The sequence below is a fragment of the Anas platyrhynchos genome, chromosome 9 (assembly GCF_047663525.1).
Source record: "Anas platyrhynchos isolate ZD024472 breed Pekin duck chromosome 9, IASCAAS_PekinDuck_T2T, whole genome shotgun sequence".
Classification (NCBI taxonomy): domain Eukaryota; kingdom Metazoa; phylum Chordata; class Aves; order Anseriformes; family Anatidae; genus Anas; species Anas platyrhynchos.
This window is the reverse complement of record NC_092595.1, coordinates 21,010,178-21,033,284: the sequence shown is the minus strand read 5'-3', so window position 1 is coordinate 21,033,284 and position 23,107 is coordinate 21,010,178. Positions and strand designations below refer to the sequence as shown.

Sequence of the window (23,107 nt, the reverse complement as noted above, 5' to 3'; positions counted from 1 at the left end):
TGCTTGAGAGATTGCAAAGGCAACACAGTAAATGAATTAAGATCAGAGAGTCTTGCTCAAGTGAGAAGATCGCGTAAGCAACCACATGTGTTATTGAAAAATGCATATTGTTTACAACGTAGTCTTACAAGATCCTTAAATATTTCACTTTGAGGTTTGCTTGATATAAAATATTGCATTTCTTCAAGTTTGTCACACAGGCTGGGCTCTAAGCTGATTTGCAACTACATGCAGAATAAAACCACTATGCCATCCCACTGTAATTTTGGATTTAATTTGGTTACTTTCCGTCTTTTTAAGAGAAACAAGAGAGTTTTCAAACCAAAAGGCATTGACTGCTTACCTAATTAAAAATGTATCCATCTGCTGGTTTGGTGGCTGACTTGTTATTCAAAGCATGCGGATCTAAGTAGGTTGATTTATTTATGAAGACCTTATGACACTGAGAGATATGCGCTCAAAAACATGTAAAAATAAATGCGGCTGCAGATGGGTAGATACACATAGATCTTTATGGGGTTCTAAATAACAGATAGATTTTGGAAAATAGGCTTTACAGGGAAGCTCCTTTTATGTTCCTTCCACGTGTTTAACATTTAAAGCTGAAATAACAAAGCAGCCAGCTAACATGTTGTGAGATAGCTCCAGACTAAATATCCTATAATGCCTTCTAAGGTGCAGTGCTGGGTTCTGAAGGCTTTGCGCAAGTGATACTCTTCAGAATATGCTACGTTTCAGCAATTTTTTTTATTTAGAGAACACTTTAAAGTAAATTTTAATTAAAGGAGAAAATCATTAGTGCTCACAAGCATCATGGGTTGGAATCAGGGTAAATGCTGTCTTCGTATATTTAATTTCATTGGTGTATTGGTAAATCTCTACCAACCTAAGTTTCTTAGTAACTCTGCTCAGTTCTGATGGACTCGTTCTCAGTGCTATGAATATTGCTGCAATCCTCAGGTAAGTAAAGGTTGCTCATCTGTTTATGGGCGCTGGGAAGTTCCCAGTGTAATGAAACCATCATGGGATTTGCACGTGGGGTGTAGAGCTGCTGGTATTAAATCTCACATCATTACTGCTGCAATTCCACTGGCATGAGCTGGCTTCCTTAACACAAATGGAATAATGCCCACATTTTGTATATGACGCTGCAGCAAAGCTGAATTTGTAGGTGGTCTGCATCGGCCACCTGAGAGGTAGGAGGAAAACGGAGAATGACGTGGCCGGGAACAATGCTGGAGTAGCTTTACAGCCTCTCCCTCTGCTTACAGCACAGTTTCAGATGGGTCCTTCTCGGTTTTCCTTCTGTCCATGTGCCTGGCTACATGTTTATTTGGGTTTTGTACATGTTTGCGTGTGTGTTCACGTTCATAGGTAGAGCAAGTCCAGAAGAGACATGAGGTATTCCTTTACAGACCACCTGGTCACACTGGTATCCCCTCAAATTGAAACCATCTTGCATCAAGCAACGAAGCTGCTTTCAGCAGAAATGTATTTTGTATTGTACCATGCATTGACAATCGTGCGCAGCTTCACAAAAATGTACTTCTCTAAGCCCAAGGTCAGTTTAAACTGGTTCCCCAGCATATACATTTTTAAATTCCCTGGCAATCTCTTTTTATTTCCATGTCCAGACAAGCATGTGGGTTTCTTGGTGCCAACAAAATACAGAAATACGGTTTGTATGTAGATTTAGCCAGGGAAGGATATTAGACTGAGCTGGCTTTTGGTAGGAAGCCATTCTGGCTTTTTTTTTTTTTTTTTGTTAAGGAAAACTCTAGAGATGTTTGAATAATCCTTACACTAACAGATGTCACCACTGGGAATCTGTTTTACTTTTACAGCTCTTTATTGGAGTGGCTTGCTGGCATTTTGGGATATTTTTGAACAGTGGGTGAAGCTTAAACAAGCTTACATTGTCTTGTGCTTTGATCTGTCCCACAGATATATTACGATGAAAGTTTCTGATAGAAATCAAGAAAAGAAAAAACATACATTTCACCACGCATGCTCCTTCCATGCAGAAGCATTGTTTTCTGCTTCTATAAGGAACAGACAAAAAAATTTACCAAGGGCCCTTGGCTTTTGTTTCCAACACGCTGCAAACGGCTCTTTTCCTGGTCCTGGGCAAGCCCCTGAAATGGGGGACAAGGGATCGCAAAGGGTCAGGGCAAGCAGTTAGTCACACTCCTCCTTCGAACCGAGCCCGTTGTTCCTGCAGGCTGGGCGAGTTTTCCGCTGCTGATCTTAGCTGATGTGAGGAAACTGTGGCCAGTGTGGCAATGCGAGTGAGGATCGGTAGTGGTGGTGGGCACGGGAGGCTGCCGAGGGGAAGGGTGGCAGCTTTGTGCCTACCAGCCACAGCAGTTGCACATTTCTCCCCAGAGGTGATGTTTTTGCTGTTTTCCTCAGGGTACCGCGCGAGAAAATATTTTGGAAAAAAAAAAAATGTTGTTGGAAATAGCAGCTACATATGTATTAGGAAAGTGTGACAGCAGAGTGACTCAGTAAAGCAACACCCGTGAGTGATTTCTGATGGAAACCCAGCCTCAAGGGTGAGTCCAGAGACGTGCTCCTGCACCCTGCTGCTGATGTGGACCTGTGCGCAGGAGAATCAGCTCGGGTCTGGGGCTGGCTTCCACTGGCAGAATGAGGTGCTTGCTGCTAAGGAAAGCTTGGGGCAGAATGGGGCTTGGCAAACAGTGTTGCAACCAAAGAGAAATTGTTGGATGGTGCCAGTGGCGTAGGAAGTCAGAGGGACTGATTTGTATGTCATAAATTAGAAAAATTCCTCAAATGAGGTTCATGCCCGTGTAATGCAGGATGCAGGAACAAACCTGAGCGTGTCTGTGTTGTGGTGCTACAGGGATGCTCAGCTCCCCAGGAGCAGGCTTGGGATGTGGTTGTGCTAGAAGCTGTACACGAGTAGCTCCATATATGACAAGAGCCAACAGATAGGTATAAATAAAAAGAAAACAAGGAAATGTAGTGGCTGTGCTGCCAGCACGACAAACTTGTTCTCTGAGCACTTCCAAAGTCAGTGGCAGTACTGAGGAAAATAATGGTTGCCATTTTTTAAATGTAAAATCAATTAGTTTTTCCTTTTCATTGTCCTTCTCACAGGTTTTCATTTCTATATCTTGCTTCATATGGAATTAATTTAGAATTTGCAATATTCTGCCATAAAATCAGTGTAAATACTGAGCTAGAACACATGCGCATGCACGTACTCACTTTCCCCAGCTAGTGGTTCCCCTGGAATACAACAAATCACTTCTTAGCTAATAAATGACCACTCTTTGGTACCTGCAGCTTCTCCATAATCAGGACAGAGAAATGCAAGCCATGGGTCAGACTGAGCTGAGCTCAGCATTATTGCTTTCAGGTTGGCCAGCCTACAGACCACGGGTATAAGGTCCCATAGTGCCTTATAGACATTACTGAATGAAGCTGTGCTTCTCCATCTTCTTCGCAAGAGTGGAGTGATGCCTGCAGATCTCTCTGACCTGATACTTATTTAGCATCTCTGTTTTAAGGCAGGCATTTGAGGTGATCATCTCCATCCAACCTCCAAGGTTTTGCTGTAACGGCTGCTTACGATCTCTCAGGGAACGTGTGCAGAAGTCAGAGTGCAGCCCTCCCCCTGGGTGCAAACTCCCAACCTTTATCTTCCCCTGTCCTGGGAATGTATCAGTCACATCATTCATGGCAGAAATGCACACATGCTTTCCACTTTTTAGAACAAAAATCAAGGTGTTTATATTTCATTCTACAGAAAGACAAAGACTCTGCCCTACTACTAAAGAAGAACACAGTAAATAAACAATCAAAAAAACAGCAGTTGTTTTTATTTACTTTATACACAGAAAAAGTTGCCTTCTATATGGTTGCAAAAAAAAATTTTGTTCCTCATAATGGGTGGACTTTCTGAGAGAACGTGGTTTACTTTGAGTTAATTAGGATTTACGCTCTCTTAGAAGTGCCAGAAATCTTCAGGGCTCTGTAGGGAACCTGTCTCTGGTACAACTTGATTGGTACCATTATTGCATAAATAAGCTCTGAAAAGATTGCTGTCTACAAACACACGGAATAACCATGAATTAGAGCTCTGACATGCTGTTCTTTAGAATATTTTACCAAAAAGATGATTCAGAGACTTTGCACTAAAACTATCTTTACATCTGAAGGCATGTGTACGGAATGCTTATTGTTACAATAGAAGTTACCCTGTACTTTTTTTTTTCCTTCTTTAATAATGCCTGCAGTAAAAATTGTTTAAAAAAATTAAAAGAGATCTCAGTATGAAAACAAATCCAGAACACAGTTGTTTTTCATTAATATTAATTTTAGATTTATTATGTTCCACATAAAGGGCCCAGTTCTACCTACCTATGAAAGTTTCATAGCCAAACTACTACAAAAATTTGACTTCACCTTAGAACAGGCCAGAATCCAGTTCAGAAATCTTAAACTGTGACCTTGTTCTTGTCAGAGGAAGACTACGTCTGTCTGACTCAGTCCTCTTCCCGCTGCAAAAAATGGGTGTGAGCTTTTAAACAGCTCTGGATGTAGTTTGCAATCCCCTGTGCTTAGCCTCCAGCTTTACCCTTCATGTGCAACCCAGGCTCCTCTGAAATGGCTGCAGACAGATGCCCTGCGCTGCTTGGCCCAGGCTGTTGGGCTCAGCCTTGTTCTGTACGCCCCGAGCAGCTCTTGCAGGCTCCCCACGGCGCCGTGCGAGCAGCCCACCCTGCTGCCACCAGCCCTGCGCCTTCATCCCGCTGTTGGTGCTGCGCCTGGACGGGTGAAGATGAGTACGGAGCGCAGCTGCCGGGGGCTGGCAGCACAAAGCTGGGGATATTCGAAAGCATTTTGTAACAATTAAGGTATCTGCAAACCGCCACAGCTTTCAATAACCTTCCAATGAAACGTGCGTGCGCGCATTCCTCTCCGGGTTGCCGAGCATCTGTGCCAGCACAGCAAACAACCGGCAGGGCCGTGCAGTTATTTGCACGGCTTTATTGGTGACACTTTTCCATGAAAAAACTGCAGAGTGCTGCCTGCCTCCTGGTCTTACTGAGGCTGGCAGCTGCAAGGAGCCAAGCCAAGCCTTACCTTGCAGAGCTGAGCACTTGTATTTATGGTGTTTGTTCTGCTTATTAGGTGAAAAGCTGGAATACCTGCTTTGACATTCTGGGGCATTTCTTTTCTCTCTCTCTTTTTTTTTTTTTTTCCTTTTCTTTGTTAGGTCTCTGCTCCTTTTCAGGTTTTACGTTTTGCCAGTGCCCTTTAGTGCTTGTTTATGTTCGGAAGCATGAACTGCATCATAAACACTCCTGTTTTGTAAATATTTTTGGTGACGGGATTTCCTTTCAGGGACCCGTAATGGCATAGTGTAAATTTTAGACTAACCAGGAGACTTTTTTGGTTTGTTGTAAGGAGCAGTGTAACAGCAGCTCCTGCTTCAATTGTCATTAAAATCCTTTCACTTACGTTTATCTGGCTTTCCTTGGCGGTGCTGGTTGGAAAAGGCAAAAAATCTATGTGTCTGTCTGTCTCGATATTGTCAGGTCGTCACACAGTGCCTCGTCAGAATAAATACACTGTCACAGTCCCTGTAATCAGCATTAAGGCAGTAATAAATAGCAAACTATTGTGATGATGATTGTGGTTAATGAAAGGAAGTGTACGTAATTTGCAGTGCCTAAAGCTCACTTTTTGCGGAGTGGATTTGCAAATGAACTACAAACCTGATCCTTTCCTTACTGGGGTCAGCTGCAGAACTCCTGGTAATCCCACCCGAAACAAAATCGTTCGGCCAGCCTGACGCGTGTAGAAAGGCGTGCTGCCTTCCTCGAGCTGTCTCCTGCTGCGGCTTTTTGCATTACAGACCGCGGCTCCAGCTAACGCAAACATCACCTGAGTGAGGAACCAACCCTCGCTCACGTCGGGTAACCAGCTGTTAGCTCCGAATTTTGCCAAGCAATTTATCTGCAGATATTTTATCCTCACAGGCGCTAAGAATCGCTAGCTCTGGGCAGGGAAAGGCTGCCCCACCTGCAGGGCCCAGCCGCGGCCGCTGCTTGTGGTGCCCAGGGGTTGCAGTGCCCTTGGGTGCCCATGCCGAGCGCCTCGCTGCCCACCCCACTCACCCTCTTGTCCACAGAGCCGGGTGGCAGCAGAGTCAGTGCTTGCATTTTTTTGTGGGAAAACGCTTTTCAGAGAAGCCAGGTGAATTTTTCCCCGCAGGCTGTGGAGTTGCATGCTAAAGGAAGATCGCGCGCTGCCTCCCCCCGCTGCTTCTTTGTCCTCCTTTTTTTTTTATTTTTTTTCCCCCATCTCAATGTAGTGCTGGGCCCCAGGAGGCCCACGAGCACACAGAGCTTCCTACTGAGGTTGTCACTTGACTGACAGCAGAAAGCTTCTGGGGAGATGGACGAGCACGAGTGGGTGGACATAGGAAAATGGAGAAAGAAAGGAGAGGAAGGAGCGGTGTCCGGCAGGACCCCGGCCCCTCTGGGCAGCGAGGCGTCGCGGTCTGTGTGCTGGGTCGGCCACTGGGCCCAACGGGAGCCAGCTAACGATACACAACGTGTGTGTGAGACATCTGTCTGGCAGAAAGCACTGCCAGAAATGCTGTGGGGATGTGCTCGGGACAAACCGCGTGTGCCAGCGGCCAACTTTTGGTGCTCTCCTCTGGTCCCTGGGTGCTCAGGGATGCAGCAGGACCCGGCGCGAGCTGCAGGTGCGGATAGGTGCATGCAGGCTCCGGGGTGGCAAAGAGATGAATTTCTGTCCCCACGGCAGCGCCCTGTGCCCTTCGTGGCCGCTAACCGAGTGTGAGGGGTGCGGCGGCTGAAGGAGCGATTCGAGGAGGAATTTCGGTGCCGCAGCGGGGTTGCTTGGTGGGGCTGAGTTTAGGCTAATGGCATCTGTCGAAACCAAGCTGTGCTTTTACGATCCGCTGGAGTGACGGGGAGTATGGAAACCGTGCTTGTTTTGGCAGGGCGCCTGAAAGACCCTTTTCGTAGAGCCAGGACGCAGTGGGTTTGGTAGAACTGCGAGCGTTTCGTTTCTGAGAGTTGTGATTTACTTTGCGTTTGTTTGACGTGAATTCTTCTAACTAGTTAAGGTTGAAAGACACACAAGCGATGACGCACAAAATACCGAGCACCTCGAGTCCCCCGTCAGGGGACACCCCCGGCTCGGCGGCCAGGTCAACCCGGCCCCAGGGCTGGCACCCCGCGGGGGGGGGGGCGGCCGTGGCAAGATGGCGGTGGTGCGGGCGGCCCGGCAGGTGGCGCTGCTGCCAAGCGGTGGGGCCGGGCGGGGCGGGGCGTGGCTGGGGGCGTGGCGAGGGGCGTGGCTCCCGGCGCGGGGCGGGCGGCGATTGGCGGCGGGGCGTGACGGGCGGGCGTGGCCCCGCCCCCCCGGGCCATGCCGTGCCTATGCCCGGCGCGCGGCCCGCGGGCGGCGATTCCGCTGGGAGGGAGCGGGCGGCGGCAGCGGCAGCGGCATGGCGGGGCTGCGGGGCTGCGCCCTGCTCCCGCTGCTCGTCGGCGTCTGCGGCGCCGTCACCGGCTCCCGGGTGTACCCCGCCAACGAAGGTGAGGCGGCGGGGACCCGGCGGGGAGTTGGGGGCGGTGTTTTGGGGTGTCCGGGCGGTGTTTTGGGGTCCCGGGGCGCTGTTTTGGGGTGTCCGGGCGCTGTTTTGGGGTCCGGGACTGACCGTGCTGTGTTTGTGCCTCTCCTCCCCGCAGTGACCCTGCTGGACTCCCGCTCGGTGCAGGGCGAGCTGGGCTGGATAGCGAGCCCGCTGGAAGGAGGGGTAAGTGCCGTGCGGGGCTTTGGGGTGCCAGCTCCGCGGAGGGGCGGGGAAGGGGTTTGGGGTCAGGCACGGCTGTGGGAGCCGCTCGGGACCCCCCGGGCTCGCTCCCGTCGCGTAGGGTCTGTGGGAGGCTGCTGGGACCCGCTGCCGGGTGCCGGTGCCGGTGCGGGTCGCTGCTCGCTGCCCCTGCCCCGTCCCGCGGCTCGGACGGGGCTGAGGGGCCCGGGGGAGCCCCTGCTGCGTGGGCTCTGCCGGGGCTTCCTAACAGGCAATTAGGAACCTGCCTCAAAGTGAATGATTTAAGGAAAATGCCAGCGAAGCACCCTAAACGGCAATTTAAAAAGAAAAAAAAAAACAAAACAAAACAAAACAAAACACCCAGCCAAAAACTCAAAACAAACAAACAAAAAAACTCAAATCCTTTTAATATGAGATGAATAGAGCGGCTTAGTGTGCTCAAGGGAAAAGTAACGAAGTGAAGCTGATGGGAAAATAAGTGCTGAGAGATCAGGACCCGTGCGCAGCAAAGCTCTGGGTTCTTGGGGAAACCTGCACACGGAGTTGTGTGTGTGTGTGTGCACACTGAGTTTTGGTGTGTGTGTCTGTGTGTGTGTGTGTGTGTGTGTGTGTGTGTGTGTTGGTGTGTTTCCACTTGCAATCAGACGGGGAGCGAAGGAAACAGCAGCGGGTGGAAGGAACCCGAGGCTGCGTTGGCTGGCGATGCATTATGCATAAGCTGTGAATAGCCATAACACGGGAGAAAGGGGGGATTGTTCTGCGCCCCCATTGTGGCTCTGCATGAACTTGATACAGCCCTGGCTCGGCAGCCCTGTCCCCAAACCTCGGCGCTTGGCAGGGCTGCTGCTGGCGGCGGGCGCTTGTCCTCCTCCTCGGACGGGGTGGGAAGGTGCAGCCCTGCCCTAAGGAGAGCATCCTTAATCCTCTGCCCCCCAAAGGGCAGGCATGAGGACGGGCTCTGCCGTGCGGCTCTCCAAGGGATGCCTGTCCTGTACGTCAACACAGGACCCGGCGTATAAGTTTTATTAAGTCAGTAGCGAATAGATGACCGGGGACAGCTGTATTTTATTAATAGCTCTTGGTTTCTCCCTCTTCCCCCCCCCTCCCAATGTTTCCTCTGGAAGCTCCATGCAAGCTGGAGAAGGAAATGTGTGCTCTTCTTGTGGACGTGACTCGTTTCACTAAACCTACATACGTGTGTTCTATTTTTAAGCCCGTAGTGAAAAATTTAAGAGTACATGGTCTGTCTCTGAGATGCAGTGCTTGGAAAGCATTTGCTTTGACTTCATATGCTGCAGATTTATTTCAAGCAGCAGCAGTGAACTCTTTTCTTTATCTTCCTGGGAAGGCTCTGTCCTTTGGAGCCAGTTTTTCTTGAGCTGTGTGCACCTTTTTGTCTCCGACAAAAGATATTTTTCTAGATCTATATATACCAGGTGGTTCCTGCGGTGCGAGGCTTGTGTGAATAAGAAGGGCTACAGATAAACGTAGTCATTTAGCAGTGACTAACTGTAATCAAATATATAGGAGCCCTGAAGGAATTTGTGAATTGCATTATAAATATAATTAATGATTTAGTCCTGCATTTCACAGTCGAAAAGCAGGTTTTGTGCCCAGAATGTTTCACTCTGCATCATTAAACCGTGGGAAGAGTTGAATTATAAAAGTTAACTTTTTCTTTCAAGCTGAAATTACAGCTCTGACCACATACTTAGTTACAAATCATTAGCAGTGGCTGGAAATTTTGGGGCTGTGGTCACTTTCAGCTCTGGCGGTACGATGCGCTCGGATTTGGTTTGTGGATGTGTGCTGCTGAAATGAGAAACACTTCTGGGAGCCGGGCGTGTTGGGAACCCGATCCCAGACTTGCTGAATTCAGTCGCAGCCTGCCCGTTGACCTCAGCGGTCTCTATTGAATCCTAGAGCGGCATCCTCCATTGTCTGAGCGGGGCAAAGGAAATCCCATCAACAAGTATTGTTTCCCTCTGCTTCTTCCTTTCCCTTGTACCGCACACAGCACAGGTAGCGTGGGCAGCCCAAGGGTAGCGGGATGGGAGGCGATGGCCCGTCAGGACAGCGCCGTAACAGGGAGCTCGGCTGCGGCAGCTGCAAATTAAACAGCGCCGTCCTCTTACCACAATGTGCTGCGCTTTACATTGATAGATGGCTTTTTAAGGTTTGTTTTTTCCCCTTTTTCTGTGAAAAGGAGTGACACACTGAGTATTGAGCCCCCCCTGCTTTTGCTTTAATTTGCAGTCATCTCAAGGCAGTAAATAAAATATTGTTCTTTCTGCTCCCAGTGACTCATGGTGCTAACTACTGTCACCCTATAAATGGATTCAGCTAAGCTGGAATCTTTTTAAGTAAAAATCACTTGCATAAGAGCAGTCCTTGCGAGAAGAATGCAGGATATTATACAAGAAGCCCCTTAATGTTAAGAAGGCTTCTGTTTATCGAAGCCACGGCTTCAGTAGCTCTGAAAAGCACTTCTGGGAAGGCTCTGAAGTTACTGCTGATTTTTCCAAGGATAATTTTTATATGCTTTATTGTATAGCTTGCAAACCCAGGCAGTATGTAGACATTCTCTAATACACTTTTTTTATTTTATTTTTTTATTAGTAAGTGTTTTTGTTTTTTTAATACCAAAGCACCGTGGGGGTTTTGCTGGAAAGCTTTGTCTCTCTTGCCAATACCCCCACTGCCTCCTTTCTTCCCACTCCAGGAAAGCACTGTAGTAAACTTTGCTTGATAATACTAAATACAAATAAAAATAATTAAAAGAATCAAAGCTTTTGTTTTTGTTTTCTTTCCCTTTATAAGTTCATCATCTTGAAATGCTGATTTAGGGCCAGATGTCTTCTTTGCATATCTTCCCTGGATTGCTGTATTTTTGTTGTGAATTTCCTGTTAGTTTCACGCTTCTGAAGAAGGTGCCCAAACTTGATCGAGGGGTGCGAGAGTTGAGTTTGAAAGTGTGCTGCTGTCTTTGAATCTTCTGGTTTATTTCAAGCATATAAATTTAATGGTACTTCCTGAGACTTCTGGAGGACAAAGGTGTATAGTACACCTTCTCTTCCCATCTTGCCAGTGATGAGCAGCTTTGTTTGGGTGGCAGTGCTGTGGCAGCATGCTGGTAGAGCAGTGGTGTGGTCTCCTTGCCTCTCCTTCCGCCCACAAGTGCCACCCAGGCCAAGGACCCGGTTCTGCAGAGAGTTGCTCTGCCCAGCTCCACAGCAGAGGCTGCTCCATCTGCGTGCCTGGGACGTTGCTAGCCCAGCTTTGGAAGCTTTCAGAACTAATAAGGGGTGGCTTAGCAGCTTAAGGTCCATGGTAGTGACGCCAGAAACATGGATGTTCATTTTGCTGCGAAGCTCTGCTACTCCATTTAATCCTGATGTGTTTTTCTTCTCCTTTCCCTCTTGGCAGTGGGAGGAAGTGAGCATTATGGATGAGAAAAACACTCCGATCCGCACCTATCAAGTCTGCAACGTGATGGAGCCCAGTCAGAATAATTGGTTACGAACTGATTGGATTCCCCGTGAGGGGGCTCAGAGGGTATATATTGAAATCAAGTTCACGCTGAGAGACTGCAACAGCCTGCCAGGTGTCATGGGAACTTGCAAAGAGACTTTCAACCTCTATTACTATGAATCAAACAACGATAAGGAGCGTTTTATTCGAGAGAGCCAGTTTGCCAAGATCGACACCATCGCCGCTGATGAGAGCTTCACCCAGGTGGACATTGGCGACAGGATCATGAAGCTGAACACAGAGATACGGGACGTGGGACCTCTCAGCAAGAAAGGGTTTTACTTGGCTTTTCAGGACGTCGGAGCCTGCATTGCTTTGGTGTCCGTCCGTGTTTTCTATAAGAAGTGCCCACTGACAGTTCGAAACCTGGCACAGTTTCCAGACACCATTACCGGGGCTGATACATCCTCTCTGGTGGAGGTTCGCGGCTCCTGTGTCAACAACTCGGAAGAGAAGGATGTGCCAAAAATGTACTGCGGGGCAGATGGCGAATGGCTGGTGCCCATTGGCAACTGTCTGTGCAACGCTGGCTATGAAGAGCGTAACGGCGAGTGCCAAGGTAAGATGAGCCATATTGTACTTTTCATTAGGGCTTAGGAGAATGCATAATTGAATCGGAGATGAGAGTAAATGGAATCAAGCCAGTAATTAGCAGCCCCTATGGGATGCAGTGGGACAGAGGGGTTTAATGAAGAAGTCCAGTAGCTCCAGGTGGCAAGGCTAAGAATCATACAATGCAAAGCAAATGATACTGCTGATAGGCAGAAGGCAAAATGCTCTTTCTAGCAGGCACCTCAATTTGAATTGGCTCACAGCGGTCACCAAAATGTGAATGACTGCAGAAACAGCTCAGCTGAGCTGCCGTCCTTTAAAGAGAGAACTCTTAAGTTTTATCTGGAGTGAGCTTTGTTAAGCACAGGAAATTCTGACAAAGTTTCCCTTGGATAATGCAGTGGGGTGAGAACAGAGTCGGAATGGGGGAGTGGAACAGGAGTTTTAGCTGGATTACTTTCCCCCTTTAGGAAGGGGAAGTCTTTGGTGTTTTACTTGTTGCAAATTTTTTGAGTGCTAAATAACCTTTTGATATTTGACACCGCTGCCTTTGTTAAATATTTTAATTTCTCAGAGGGTCTCCATTGTTAGCTTAATAATGGAGGTGCTAGGATACTCTTAGAAATGCTAAAAGCCCCCCTCCCTCCCCCTGTCCTGTGCCCTGCTGAATTGGGGATTAAAGTTTACAGAAAACACAGATTATCCTAAAAAAAGAAGGGGAGGCAGAACAACACCTTAAAACCTGTGTTCTATTCACTTCCCCTTCCTGGAAAAATAAATAGTAGAAGGTTAAGGTAGGAGAAAAGAGTTTATAAATAAAATATCTTTGGCCTCAGTGACTGAACTCTTGCTCGTGTAAGCATAAATTAATATCAAACTGGGATGGCTTCTTGCACAGTTCAGTGGCCTTTAACTTTCCTGGGTACCAAATTGGAGGTACTCAGCTCCTTAATGGATTGGAGCCTGTTTTTTGTTGTTGTTGCTTGTTTTTTGTTTGTTTGTTTTTTGGTAAAGGTGTTTTGGATCCCAGTGTTCCAAATGTATTGGCTTTGCATCCTCTTGGTGCATTTTTCACAGGTCATTGAGTCAGAGAACAAGGTAGCAGAGCAAGCAACTGACCGCCTTTGTGCTAGACTCCCAAGAGAACAGAGCCTTTTGAATGTTCTGCTTGGTTTCTTTTAAATGATAATTTACAGTCAATATGAAGTTCCCTATTACGCCTTGAAACTAAGCTTTGGCAGGAAAAAAGCACCAAGGATAAACCTCAGCCTCCATTTGAGTAGGATTGCCATGGGCTGCAGGGAGAGCTGAAAAATGAGCGGCGCGATGAGGGGGCACCCTGTTTGGCTTAAATCACTATCCATGGAGTCCCGCGAGACAGAAGCCTGGAAAGAAAAGCTGTGTACGATGAAAGATGCAAATCCACGGACGTGGTACTGAATGGGTGCTGCTTAGGAGAGCCACGGGTGGCTGAGGAGGTGTTGCTAGCCTCAAATAGATCCGTAACTTCCAGCAAAGCTTCCCCACACATTTACAGCCTGGGAAGTGAGAGGAGGAAGTGAATGGGGGGATGCGCTTTGGTTTATTGCTCGGAAATTGTCCTGCCTTCTCCTGAAGGCCTGCTGGGTCAGCCCCGGGCACGCTGGCTGACACAGATCTAACACTTCTCCTCGTCAGTGGCCCGAACGTGATGAGCTGATTGCACACACGGGGTTTGCTGGTGGGCAGAGGTGCTAGCGGGCTGCTTTTTCACTCATCCTTTTCTGTTGTTGGACTGAGAAATGAGCGTGTCAGGTCAGGTTACCTGCTGGCCCGTAGCTGCAGCCCGGCGGTCGGGTTCCCAGGCTGGAGGCAGATCAGGTGGCGTGGCTCCTAGAGCAGGGGAAGAAACTTTGTCTCTTGGATCCATTCTCCGGAGCGGAGCCGGCCTGTGCCAGCTCTGCTCAGAGGATTCGAGCCAGCAAGTAATTGCGAAGCGCTAAGCCCATTTCATCAGCGGTTACTTGCGGTTTCCTTTCCCTAACATCTGCCATTCTCCAGCCAGGACGGCTCCCCGGGAAGCTCCTCGAGCTCCTCAAGCCTAGCAGGCTCGCTTGGGCCTCCAGCATGGAGGTGATGGCGGGGCGGCCTCCGACACCGCGGGGTGAGCCTCCTCACGCCCTGCCCCGCGTCATGGCGGGCTGCTGGAGTGAAGCGAGGGGGATTCCTGTGGGTTTGGAGCACGGACAGGGCGGAGGAAAGGGGCCGAGCCTGTGAAAGGCTGTAGAAGGGTGCCAGGCTGAGACCCGGGGCTGGTGGGCAGGTTCCACCCCAATTGTTTTTCAATAGGCTGACTGCGGCGGGATGAACACAAGGGAAGGTCAGAGGTTGTCCGTTCCCTCATCCATCTTCCCCTGTGATCCCCGGGTGGGAGTTAGGATTCATTAAGATCTTAAAAGTTTGACAAGAGCTTGGTGGGCAGGAGTGGCAGGGGCCGAGGGAGCAGGGGCTGTGCACCCCCCGCTCCCCTGGGGGCAGCCTCCAGCCCCACGGCCCCGGTGGGCTCCTTCCACCTCCCGAGTGCTGCGTCAGGCGCTGCCCCTGGAGCTGCTGTTGCTTAATTTCTGCTGCGTGTGGGAGAAAAATAATGGGAAGCACTTCACTTCTGAAGTGGCTCCTGTAGTGGGCATTAACGACTCTCTGACCTTGGCGAGGATTTATTTAAAATAAAAAAATAATTGCGTGGTATGGAGGTGTTTGATTACACACAGCCTGTGCTTCATTCAAACAGCTGCTGTTTTTTTTCCATCAGACTTTGATCATCTTACTGAACATCCATGTCTCTACATCTATATGCATGCGCATATATGTATGTGCGCAGAAAAGCAGAGCAGGAAGGGAAGGAAGCAAAGTACTTAATTCATGTTTATCTGAGAAACCTCACAGGAGTAACAGGGATGGTTCCGTAACATTGTCTCGATCAGTAAAAATGCTAAATGAGCACTGATTCCTTTCTTACAGCTGCATTTGTAGCTGTGAACTCAGTGCAAAAAGAGAACTAGAGAACTTCCTATTGTTCTCTTTTTTCTGTATTTTTTTCCCCAAATTTCTCGTGCTCATGGCTGTCCATTCAGGAGAGCATAAATGTGGAATAGCGTTGATGGAATGAGAAACTATCCTGACTAGTGACACATCTCCAGGCTAAGGCAATTAGTGCTTTAGGGTAAAGTCGAGACATGAAGTTATTCTAAAATTTGCTTGTATGTATCATTGTTATGCAGATCGTTTTGTTACACGTTAATATATTGTGGTTTGCATTTAGTTATGATTTCCTCATGATAAACTGCGTATCTTTTTATCTCAAACAGTGAAGGGGGAAACAAGCAGGAAGGGAGGAAAGACAGATTAAAGAAGCAATAGACTGTAGCCATCTGTGATGATTTTGATGCTGTGAAATTACAAATCTCAATTTTAGAGCTGCCATTTAGTATAAATATGTGAGACAGTTGAGATTTTTACTGTGATATTGTAAAGGTTATGAGAGCCAACAGCTTTGTCTTCATCTATACTTGCTTTTTTGAGTTGTGAATTGGCCAATTGGCAGAAAATCCAGTGTCATTTAAAATATGGCTCAATCCCGTTCTCATATCGCTGCTGTTTTTAGAATTTTCCTTCTAACTTCGATAAAAGCATCCCTAAGAAGTAATAATTTGAATGATAAGGTGCTTTTTATCTCAGAGGCTTTGAAGAGTGACTGTGATCATTGAGAGCAGCAGTTCAGTTTATATCAGAAGACACCGGTCTAATTATATTCTTTTCTGTGATAAGATTTTTGGATGGTGGGTTTTGTCAGGGTGGGGAAGTGAAGCAATTTGTGTGTGCTTTCCCATTTTAGTCATAGACAACTTTTTTTGTCAGAATAACACTGATGAACAGTCTGGCTGCACAAAAGGGTAATCAGGAGGGTGACTAAGACTGCACAGATTTGAGATTCCAGAAAGATTGTTGGTTTTTTTTTTTGGGTTGATTTTTTTTGGCAGGGGGAAAAAAAATGCACAGACTCAACATCTTAAGCTTTAAAAGGAGCTGAGAAGAAGGAAGCTACCAGGAGGGGCATGAGAGCAATACTGAAACACAGTCTGTCTGAAACAAATTTAGCTGGTGCTTATCTCCTCAAGAAGTGATTTGGTTATATTATGTTCTGGTGGAGCTCAACAGATCTTCCAAGGGTTGCTCTCTCAGTGCTTTATTTTTTATTTTTTTGTTACCGACTAGGGTGTTTTAAGATCCTTCATTTAAATGCCATGCAGGTTCTGTAATGCTTTTCTTCCTCGCTGGCCCCTTCAGAAGTCAAGCCACTGCTGTTGTCAAGCAATTGTTCCTTTAGATATTCCTTGGAGAAAAGCTCATGCTTCTTAGCTCTGAATTGCTGACAAAATTGCTGCTGCTACATAGGAGAGCAACACCTGCTCATTATTCCGCACATTTTTGGTGAAGAGGCAGCTCAGTCCTCACTGTGGAAGACAGGTGAGCTGTTGTACTATGAATTTTATGGTAGCTCTGGGTAGTCCTTGATGGGGCATGTGACAAGGTTCCTTTTGGTTGGTGTTGGATTTAAAAACAAAACAAACTTTCCAGACAACTTGTCTTGTGTGTGATGACTTCAGGATTTAGATCTTGGCTGCGTAAGGGTGATTATCTGTCTAATAACATGCTCCACTGAGCTTGGTCTTTATTGCATTAGTGAGAAATGATTAAAGAAATGCTCAGCAGTACACTTCAGTCTTTGGAGGCTGCATCAAAAAGCCCCCCAAACTCGTGAGATGGGTGTCTTATCAGGTTTCATTCCATTATGCCACATCCTTTTGATATGTTTTGGGGAGCAGGTGAGGTCACCCAGTTTTGTGAATCAGAGGCAATTACCACTCCCACGACTAAATGGACACTTCATGAATATTCAGGGCCTGTTTCACCTCCCTGGGAAGCAAACACTTGGGTTCCCTTCTCTTTCCTCTGGCTGGAGACTGAGGAAGCTCTCCTTGTGAAGGGGGATTGGCAGCTGTCAGGCCACTTCGTCTTTTGCATGCAAGCAAACTCCTCATTTACATCTTTTGTATACACCCTCATGCAAAGTAGCACACCCATTTCCCCATTTCACAAAGGAGATAAGAGCTTCCTTTGGAAACGCCAGCCAAAATCTCCTTCTGTTTATGCAAAGCTCTGAGATCTGGATTTTATGCAAACGCATCCCGTTTTGATTTAAATTCTTTGTTTAAGAGAGAGTGTAATATTTGCACAGCGTGCTCCTTGTGTCCCGGTCTCCTCCTGACGAGGACTGATTGTGGCTCTTCCCCCAGTCTCTGCAGCCCACTTCCAGCCAGCCTGTGGGAAAGTGCTGTGCTCCAGCGCCCTGGGCTTGTCTGGGAAACGCTTGCTGGAGGTGCCGACAGCGCTGTCTGTTGTGGCTGGTGGGGCCATGGGCTCCTGGCTGTGATCCCCTCTAGCTGCTCGCCGGGAGCCACAGGACCCTTCTGTAGCTACAGCCTCAGCCTGGGGAATGACCCGCATCAGGCGGTAGCATGCATCCCCCCTGCTCCATCAGCCTACACACACGTATGTCCCAAAAACATTATGCTTCATGGCCTTTTCTGTGCCGTGGGTCGAGGCTGGGCTCAGCCCTGGTGTGGTGCCGTTCTCGTGGCCGGCCTGGCTGCAGGAGCGGGCTCGGCCTTTGGTGGTGCAGAGGGGACGAGGCGGCTGGTAGCACTCGGGTAAACATGCACAAAGGGAACTTCTGTCTTTATTTATCACACAAAAATAATCTGTGAGAAAAGTTCTGCTTTCCTAAGCCTCACGATTACACAAGAACCCATGTTTTGTTTTATTTTTGGTTTTAGTGGCTTTCTGTTCTTTTTAACTTTTCTTTATTTCAACTTTACTGAAAATTGCCTTTGGCTTGAAATAAAGCTGAGGCTCATTAAATGCTCCCAAAACACAGGCTTGTTCAGAACGGATTTGTTGAAAGGTTTATTGATATAAGCTAGAACACATGCTGCATGAATGTACTGTATTTCTTTAAAGGACTAGTTCTCATTTTGTGTCTTTATAAATCAGTGGTATGAAATTAGGACCCTGATTGTGTTGGGGCTACATCCTATAACAAACCAAAGGGAAAAAGAAGGTTTGGGGGGTGGTGGTGTTCTTTCTTTCCTTTTTTTTTGATGCCCCATTAGTGTTTAACTTGAAGGTAATTTCACAGGGGTAGTAAAGTGCGCAGTGTGAAACCTGGTGGCATAATTAAATGGAGGAAAGGCTCTTTAAAACAACAAAGGAACGTGCAAAAACTTTGGTTTTGCCCTAATAGTCACCCAGAAGGGGAGACCATGCTGTTTAAAATACAATATGGATGGGCTATTAAGGTTTTAAAAAAAAAAAAAAAGCCAGACTGTACAGTTGTTATTTGCTTTAGTTCCATTAGTCGTGGGTGCCTAGAGAAAGCCCAGCTCTCTGGTCTGTTTTTGCTTTTGTGTTTTTGGGGGTGGGTTTAGCTCTCAGTGGGTGTATGTAGACCAACTTAATCTCTCAGACCCGTGTAGTGGAGGGGGTGTATTTATTGGGGGCCTGCTGCAGGAGGGCATGTTGCAGAGGTCGTGCTTTCAGCAGGCTGGGCAGGGGTGGCACTCCTGGGGAGGAGGAGGAAGAGGATGACTGATGGTCTCCTGCTGGAGGGTGGAGGGAGGAAGGTGAGGTGCCTTCCCCAGAGGCACACGGGGTGGCTGTGGCTGAGACAAGGCCAAAAGGAAGGTTGTCTGGTTCTGCCTAGACACAAGAAAGCTTTTTTTTATTATTATTTTCTTTCCCCCCCTCCTCACTCATCAAAAGGATTTGGTCACCTTCTCCTCATAAGTTGCCAGTCTTGCATGCTGGAACTCCTTAAAGTGCTGTTTAAATAAGGCAATCGATAACTATCATTTTTCCTTGTATATGTGGATACTTTGTACAGCCACAGTTCAAAGCTGCAGTACAGTGTCTTAATTACCCAGATAATCCTGTTTGCTTGTATTTTTAAACTATGAAGCGCTGGGTAATTATTCAATTCTTAATAGAAGGCAAATGGCAATGTAAACAATAATTAGGATGTTAGACTAATGCGCTTCAAAGCAAATTGGATTTTTTTTTCATACCGTTCAGCATGAAGTCCCATAAAGCTAACAATTTAGTGGCAAGGAAACAAGTTCCATTTTGTTCATATTTTATGGCGTTATCTCTCCGCGCCGCGTTCCTGTGAGTAACTGTCTGCACCAGCACGGGCTGGCCTCCTGCTGCTGCGTGCGGGCCCATGGGCCGAGGCCCGGCATCCCGGCCACTCGCCAAGCTCCCTGCTGGACCTGACGTCGAGCTGGAGCTTTTTGAGCTTTGGGGGCAGGATCGTGTGCCATGGGTAGAGCTGCAGCCTCTTGCCTCCAGCTTGGAGGGCTCTCCTGGCTGTCACGGCTCATCTCCAGTTTTAGTTGGAGAGTAATGCGGGCTGCAAATGCTGACAGAAAATACTTGAGTACTTGAATACTCATCTGTAAGTCTTGTGGATGGAACATGTCTGGCTTGGTGTATCCACAGACTGCTGATTAAATCCTGTTGTATCCACACCTGGCACTACACGTAGCTCGTGATCGAAGCCTGTGTGACGGTAGCAGAGGCTTCGGTCAATACCGCTGCTGCTTTCCTGAATATTTCCCTTTAGACTTCACTAATGCCTCTGTCACGCAGAGGGCTTTGTCTGGCCTCCGCTGTGCCTCCTCATTGCTCCGAATGGCTTCAACAATCAGCTTTATTTTCTTCATTATCGACATTAAGAGAGGCCAAAATGTTCTTCAGCACTGATGCTGGAGGAATTGAATTACAGAAACTTAATTTTTCAGTAGCCTTCATTTTTATTCTGAGAAGTGAGCGTGTGGGGGGGAAATCAGTGGAGTACTTGAAGAGGTTTTGGTTGCGTTTTTTTTGATACTAATGCAGGCTATCTTTATAATAAAGTGTTTACTTAAAGGGTGTGGATTTCTTTATTTTAAGTCCCAGAGGCCTCTTGCCAGGCCACATTGTAATAGCGTTAATTAACGAGTCTGTCTTTCCGTACATAAAACATCTCTGTCTGGGGAGCAGAGGAGCACTGTCAACCAAGGCTTCTGTGAACTTGGTGCTTGAATTCATTTGTTTTTGGGTTTAAGTGTTTTCTGTAGTTGAAAAAGACATCGCTGCTTTGAAAACAGTTTGCTTTTGAAGCTCCTGGCCTGGCAGCACCTGGAGCAGCCGGTAGGCAGGGTTGTGTGTTGAAAGGACTGGATCAATACCTTCCCCTCCAGCTCCTGGGCTGGGCCGCGCTGGTGGCTCTGGGCCCCAGCCCCAGCCTGTTTTGGGCCACCATCCGTCACAGGGACACCCAGCTGGGACAGCGTGAGCCAGTGCCTGGGCTCTTTTGAGGGTGGCCATTGGAAAATGGATCTGAGGAACTGACAGCTTCGGAAAAATCAATTTTTATTTTTTTTTTACTTTTTTTTTCTTTCACTGCTCATGTAATTATGGAGAGGATTAGAGGAGGAATGGAGGGCTAGGAGATCAATAGGAGGGCACAAGTTGCCTGAACTCCTCTTCAGATGTTGGAGTACTGCGTTTTGTTGTACTTAGCCAGAGCATGTAGAAGATATCTTTTGGGCTTTTTCAAGAGACAAGTAAACAGAAATTAAGAAGGTGTGTGGGTAGTCCCTACTGTTTCAGAGAGATGCTTGGGGGCAGCGGCTGCTGGATAATTACAGCAGGAGGTGCTTAGATGCAACCGTGTTTGCTGACAAGCTGAAGAAGATGGTTCTGGCTTCCCCAGCCTGGTGTGTGTGTGCCTTAAAACCCGCACTGGTACCTGCTGGTCAGCTCCTCTACCCCTTGGCTTTCTGCTCCCCAAACTTCTGTGTGCTGACAAAAGCCCTTCCAAAGCCTTTGGGCATTGCCCCAAGGCTGTGACCTGAGTGCCCTCCTGCTGGTAGAGACAGCCCCTCCTTGGAAGCTGTGGTGAGGGTCTAAGACTCCTTCTGTATCCAACAACGTTCGAGCAATGAACAAACGATTGCAGTGCCCCCAAATTGCACCTGAGCTATTCTGAAGAGGAGACAATTTCTTGGGAGTCTTCCTGTGGTCTTGCGCAGCAGAGATGCTAGGAGATTAGCTAAACTCTGTTGCTGTTTCTTTTTAGTGGCTTTGGTATTTGCATTTTGCACACCTGCCAACCTCCTCTTAATCTCTGAAGTACCATAACACAGTTATTAGGTTGACACATTTTGTCCACTCATAATTAGTTCTTGGATTTCCTCGTTTATTTTTGTGGTGATCAGAAGTGTCCAGGGTAGAGCTAACAAGACAGTTGAAATCAGGACAAGGTCCCTGTACACGCTCCACCTGCTCATTAATCAAGGATTCTGCAGTTAATGAGTACTTTCCAGGTAATATTTAATCTCAGAGTAGCAATAGTTACATTTAATGCAAAGTAACTTATTTTTTTGCAGTTTGCTACTGAAGTCATTCCCATGGCACGCTAGAAACCATCTCCTGCACTGATCCCAGATACCCGCTCCTGTCACGCTGACTCAAGTTTAGATGACTTCTGAAAATGCATGCCTGTTTAACTGTTGGTTCCAGTACTGAAGGCTGGACACAATGTTTTTGAGTGCTGGGTGAATGTGCATAAGCATAGACATGGCTGATAAAGTACATTGTGCAGTAACACTTTGAGGTTCAAAGGCCTGTCTAGGTAGGGGGAAAGCTGAAAGGAATCAACAAAGATGTGAAGGCAGCATGGATAACTTCAGGAGCGTCATTAATCACCCGTGAGAGTATTTCCATTCTTTTGGCTGAATCTGCCTGTGTGCAGATGCTTTGTCCATCTAGGTGATTCACCTTAAGGTTCTCAGTGCCTCTTTGAAGACGAGCGCTTGGTACCTGGTTTTAATGTACCCAGAATTAATGCACCCAGTGACCTTGAATTCAGTGCACCTAATAGCTTGGGAAATTGAGCTCAAAGGGATTTGGGCACTATGAAAGCACCCATTCATAGCTTTAGGGTGGATAAAGCACTTTGATTTATGAGAGAAAGGAGAACAAAATCCTGAATGTCACCTGCAGCGGAGCTCGGAGTGACAGCAGAAGGGACAGGAGCGTTGAGCAAGCAAGAGGCACTGAGGGCTGGGAGCAGAGAGCAGTGCTGGCTCCCAACGGAGGCTGAAACAGGTGCACAGCAGGTCTGATCCAGCACTGCAGGGCCACAACTGTGGGGACCTGCTCTTGTTTTAACATGACTGGTGCAGTCCCAGAAGCAGTATGTGGCCTTACTAAGCATCATGTCTCCTTCCTGCAAGGCTGCACTAGATCAGTAACTGTGCAGAGCTGGTCTTGTGGGTTCAGGATGAGCTGTACTTGGTGTATGGAAGTGTGAAGTAAGGTCCCCTCTCCATCTTGCCTGTTTCGTTGGAGTTTGGTTTGTTCTTCCAAGCAATCAGAGGAGCTCTGTAGCCCTAACTTGCACCGAGTTTTTTAGCTGCTGCCTGATCACTGTGGGTATGTTCAGGAGGTGGAGCTCTGCCCACCATGTTGCTTTGCTTCTTCAAAGGTCACTATTAACTCCTTTCTTGTGGTTGTGCATTTAGCTAACCTTCTGCAGGGATCATGGTAATGTGACCTCTCTGTATACCTGTATTAAAGTTTGGGTTAAAAATGCATTGTAGCAGAGCAAAGAAGAGACGTTTTTCCGTGGGATTGTTGAGCTCTTTGCGAATGCCAAATGGCTAAGTTAACTCTTGGGCAAACACTGCCTTTTATTTGACTTTGTAGTTCACCCTTTGAAATACATATTTGTGTCAATCAGCAAGTCTCCCTTCCGGACTTCTGGTTGACCCTGCACAAAGAAATGTGACTGTGCAATTATTAAAGGTGAGGCCTTCTTTTTAACAAATGCTGAGTAATTGCTATTCAGTTGTCTCTGTGCCTCCGTCACAAATGACAGCAAACTGCCCTTCAGCCAGCTGAATAACAAGGAAGATAGGTGTTTGGAAGGAGCAACTCTTCAGAAATTTGCAATACATCTTAAGTATTGTGTCACAGTAACTTGTGGGTAGGGCAAAGAAGAAACTTGCCTGTCTCAGCGTAGAGTGTGAGAGC

The 23,107-nt window shown here is 47.3% G+C and overlaps 1 protein-coding gene across 5 annotated transcripts in view; it reads left to right on the top strand.

Annotated features, from left to right (window-relative positions):
* The first annotated feature begins 7,439 nt into the window (after positions 1-7,439).
* The window catches only part of EPHA4 (EPH receptor A4), a 95,232-nt gene continuing 79,564 nt past the window's right edge, over positions 7,440-23,107 (top strand). Inside the window, exons 1-4 of one of the 5 annotated variants that reach the window (XM_038183509.2) lie at positions 7,440-7,607; positions 7,761-7,828; positions 11,273-11,936; positions 13,007-14,608. In XM_038183509.2, coding sequence (XP_038039437.1) covers positions 7,517-7,607; positions 7,761-7,828; positions 11,273-11,936; positions 13,007-13,014 — 831 coding nt within the window. In that variant the 5' untranslated portion in view covers positions 7,440-7,516 and the 3' untranslated portion in view covers positions 13,015-14,608. Of the gene's footprint in view, positions 7,608-7,760; positions 7,829-11,272; positions 11,937-13,006; positions 14,609-23,107 lie in introns of those variants that run through there. The other 4 variants (XM_038183507.2, XM_038183505.2, XM_072042205.1 and 1 more) reach the window with 4 other exon arrangements.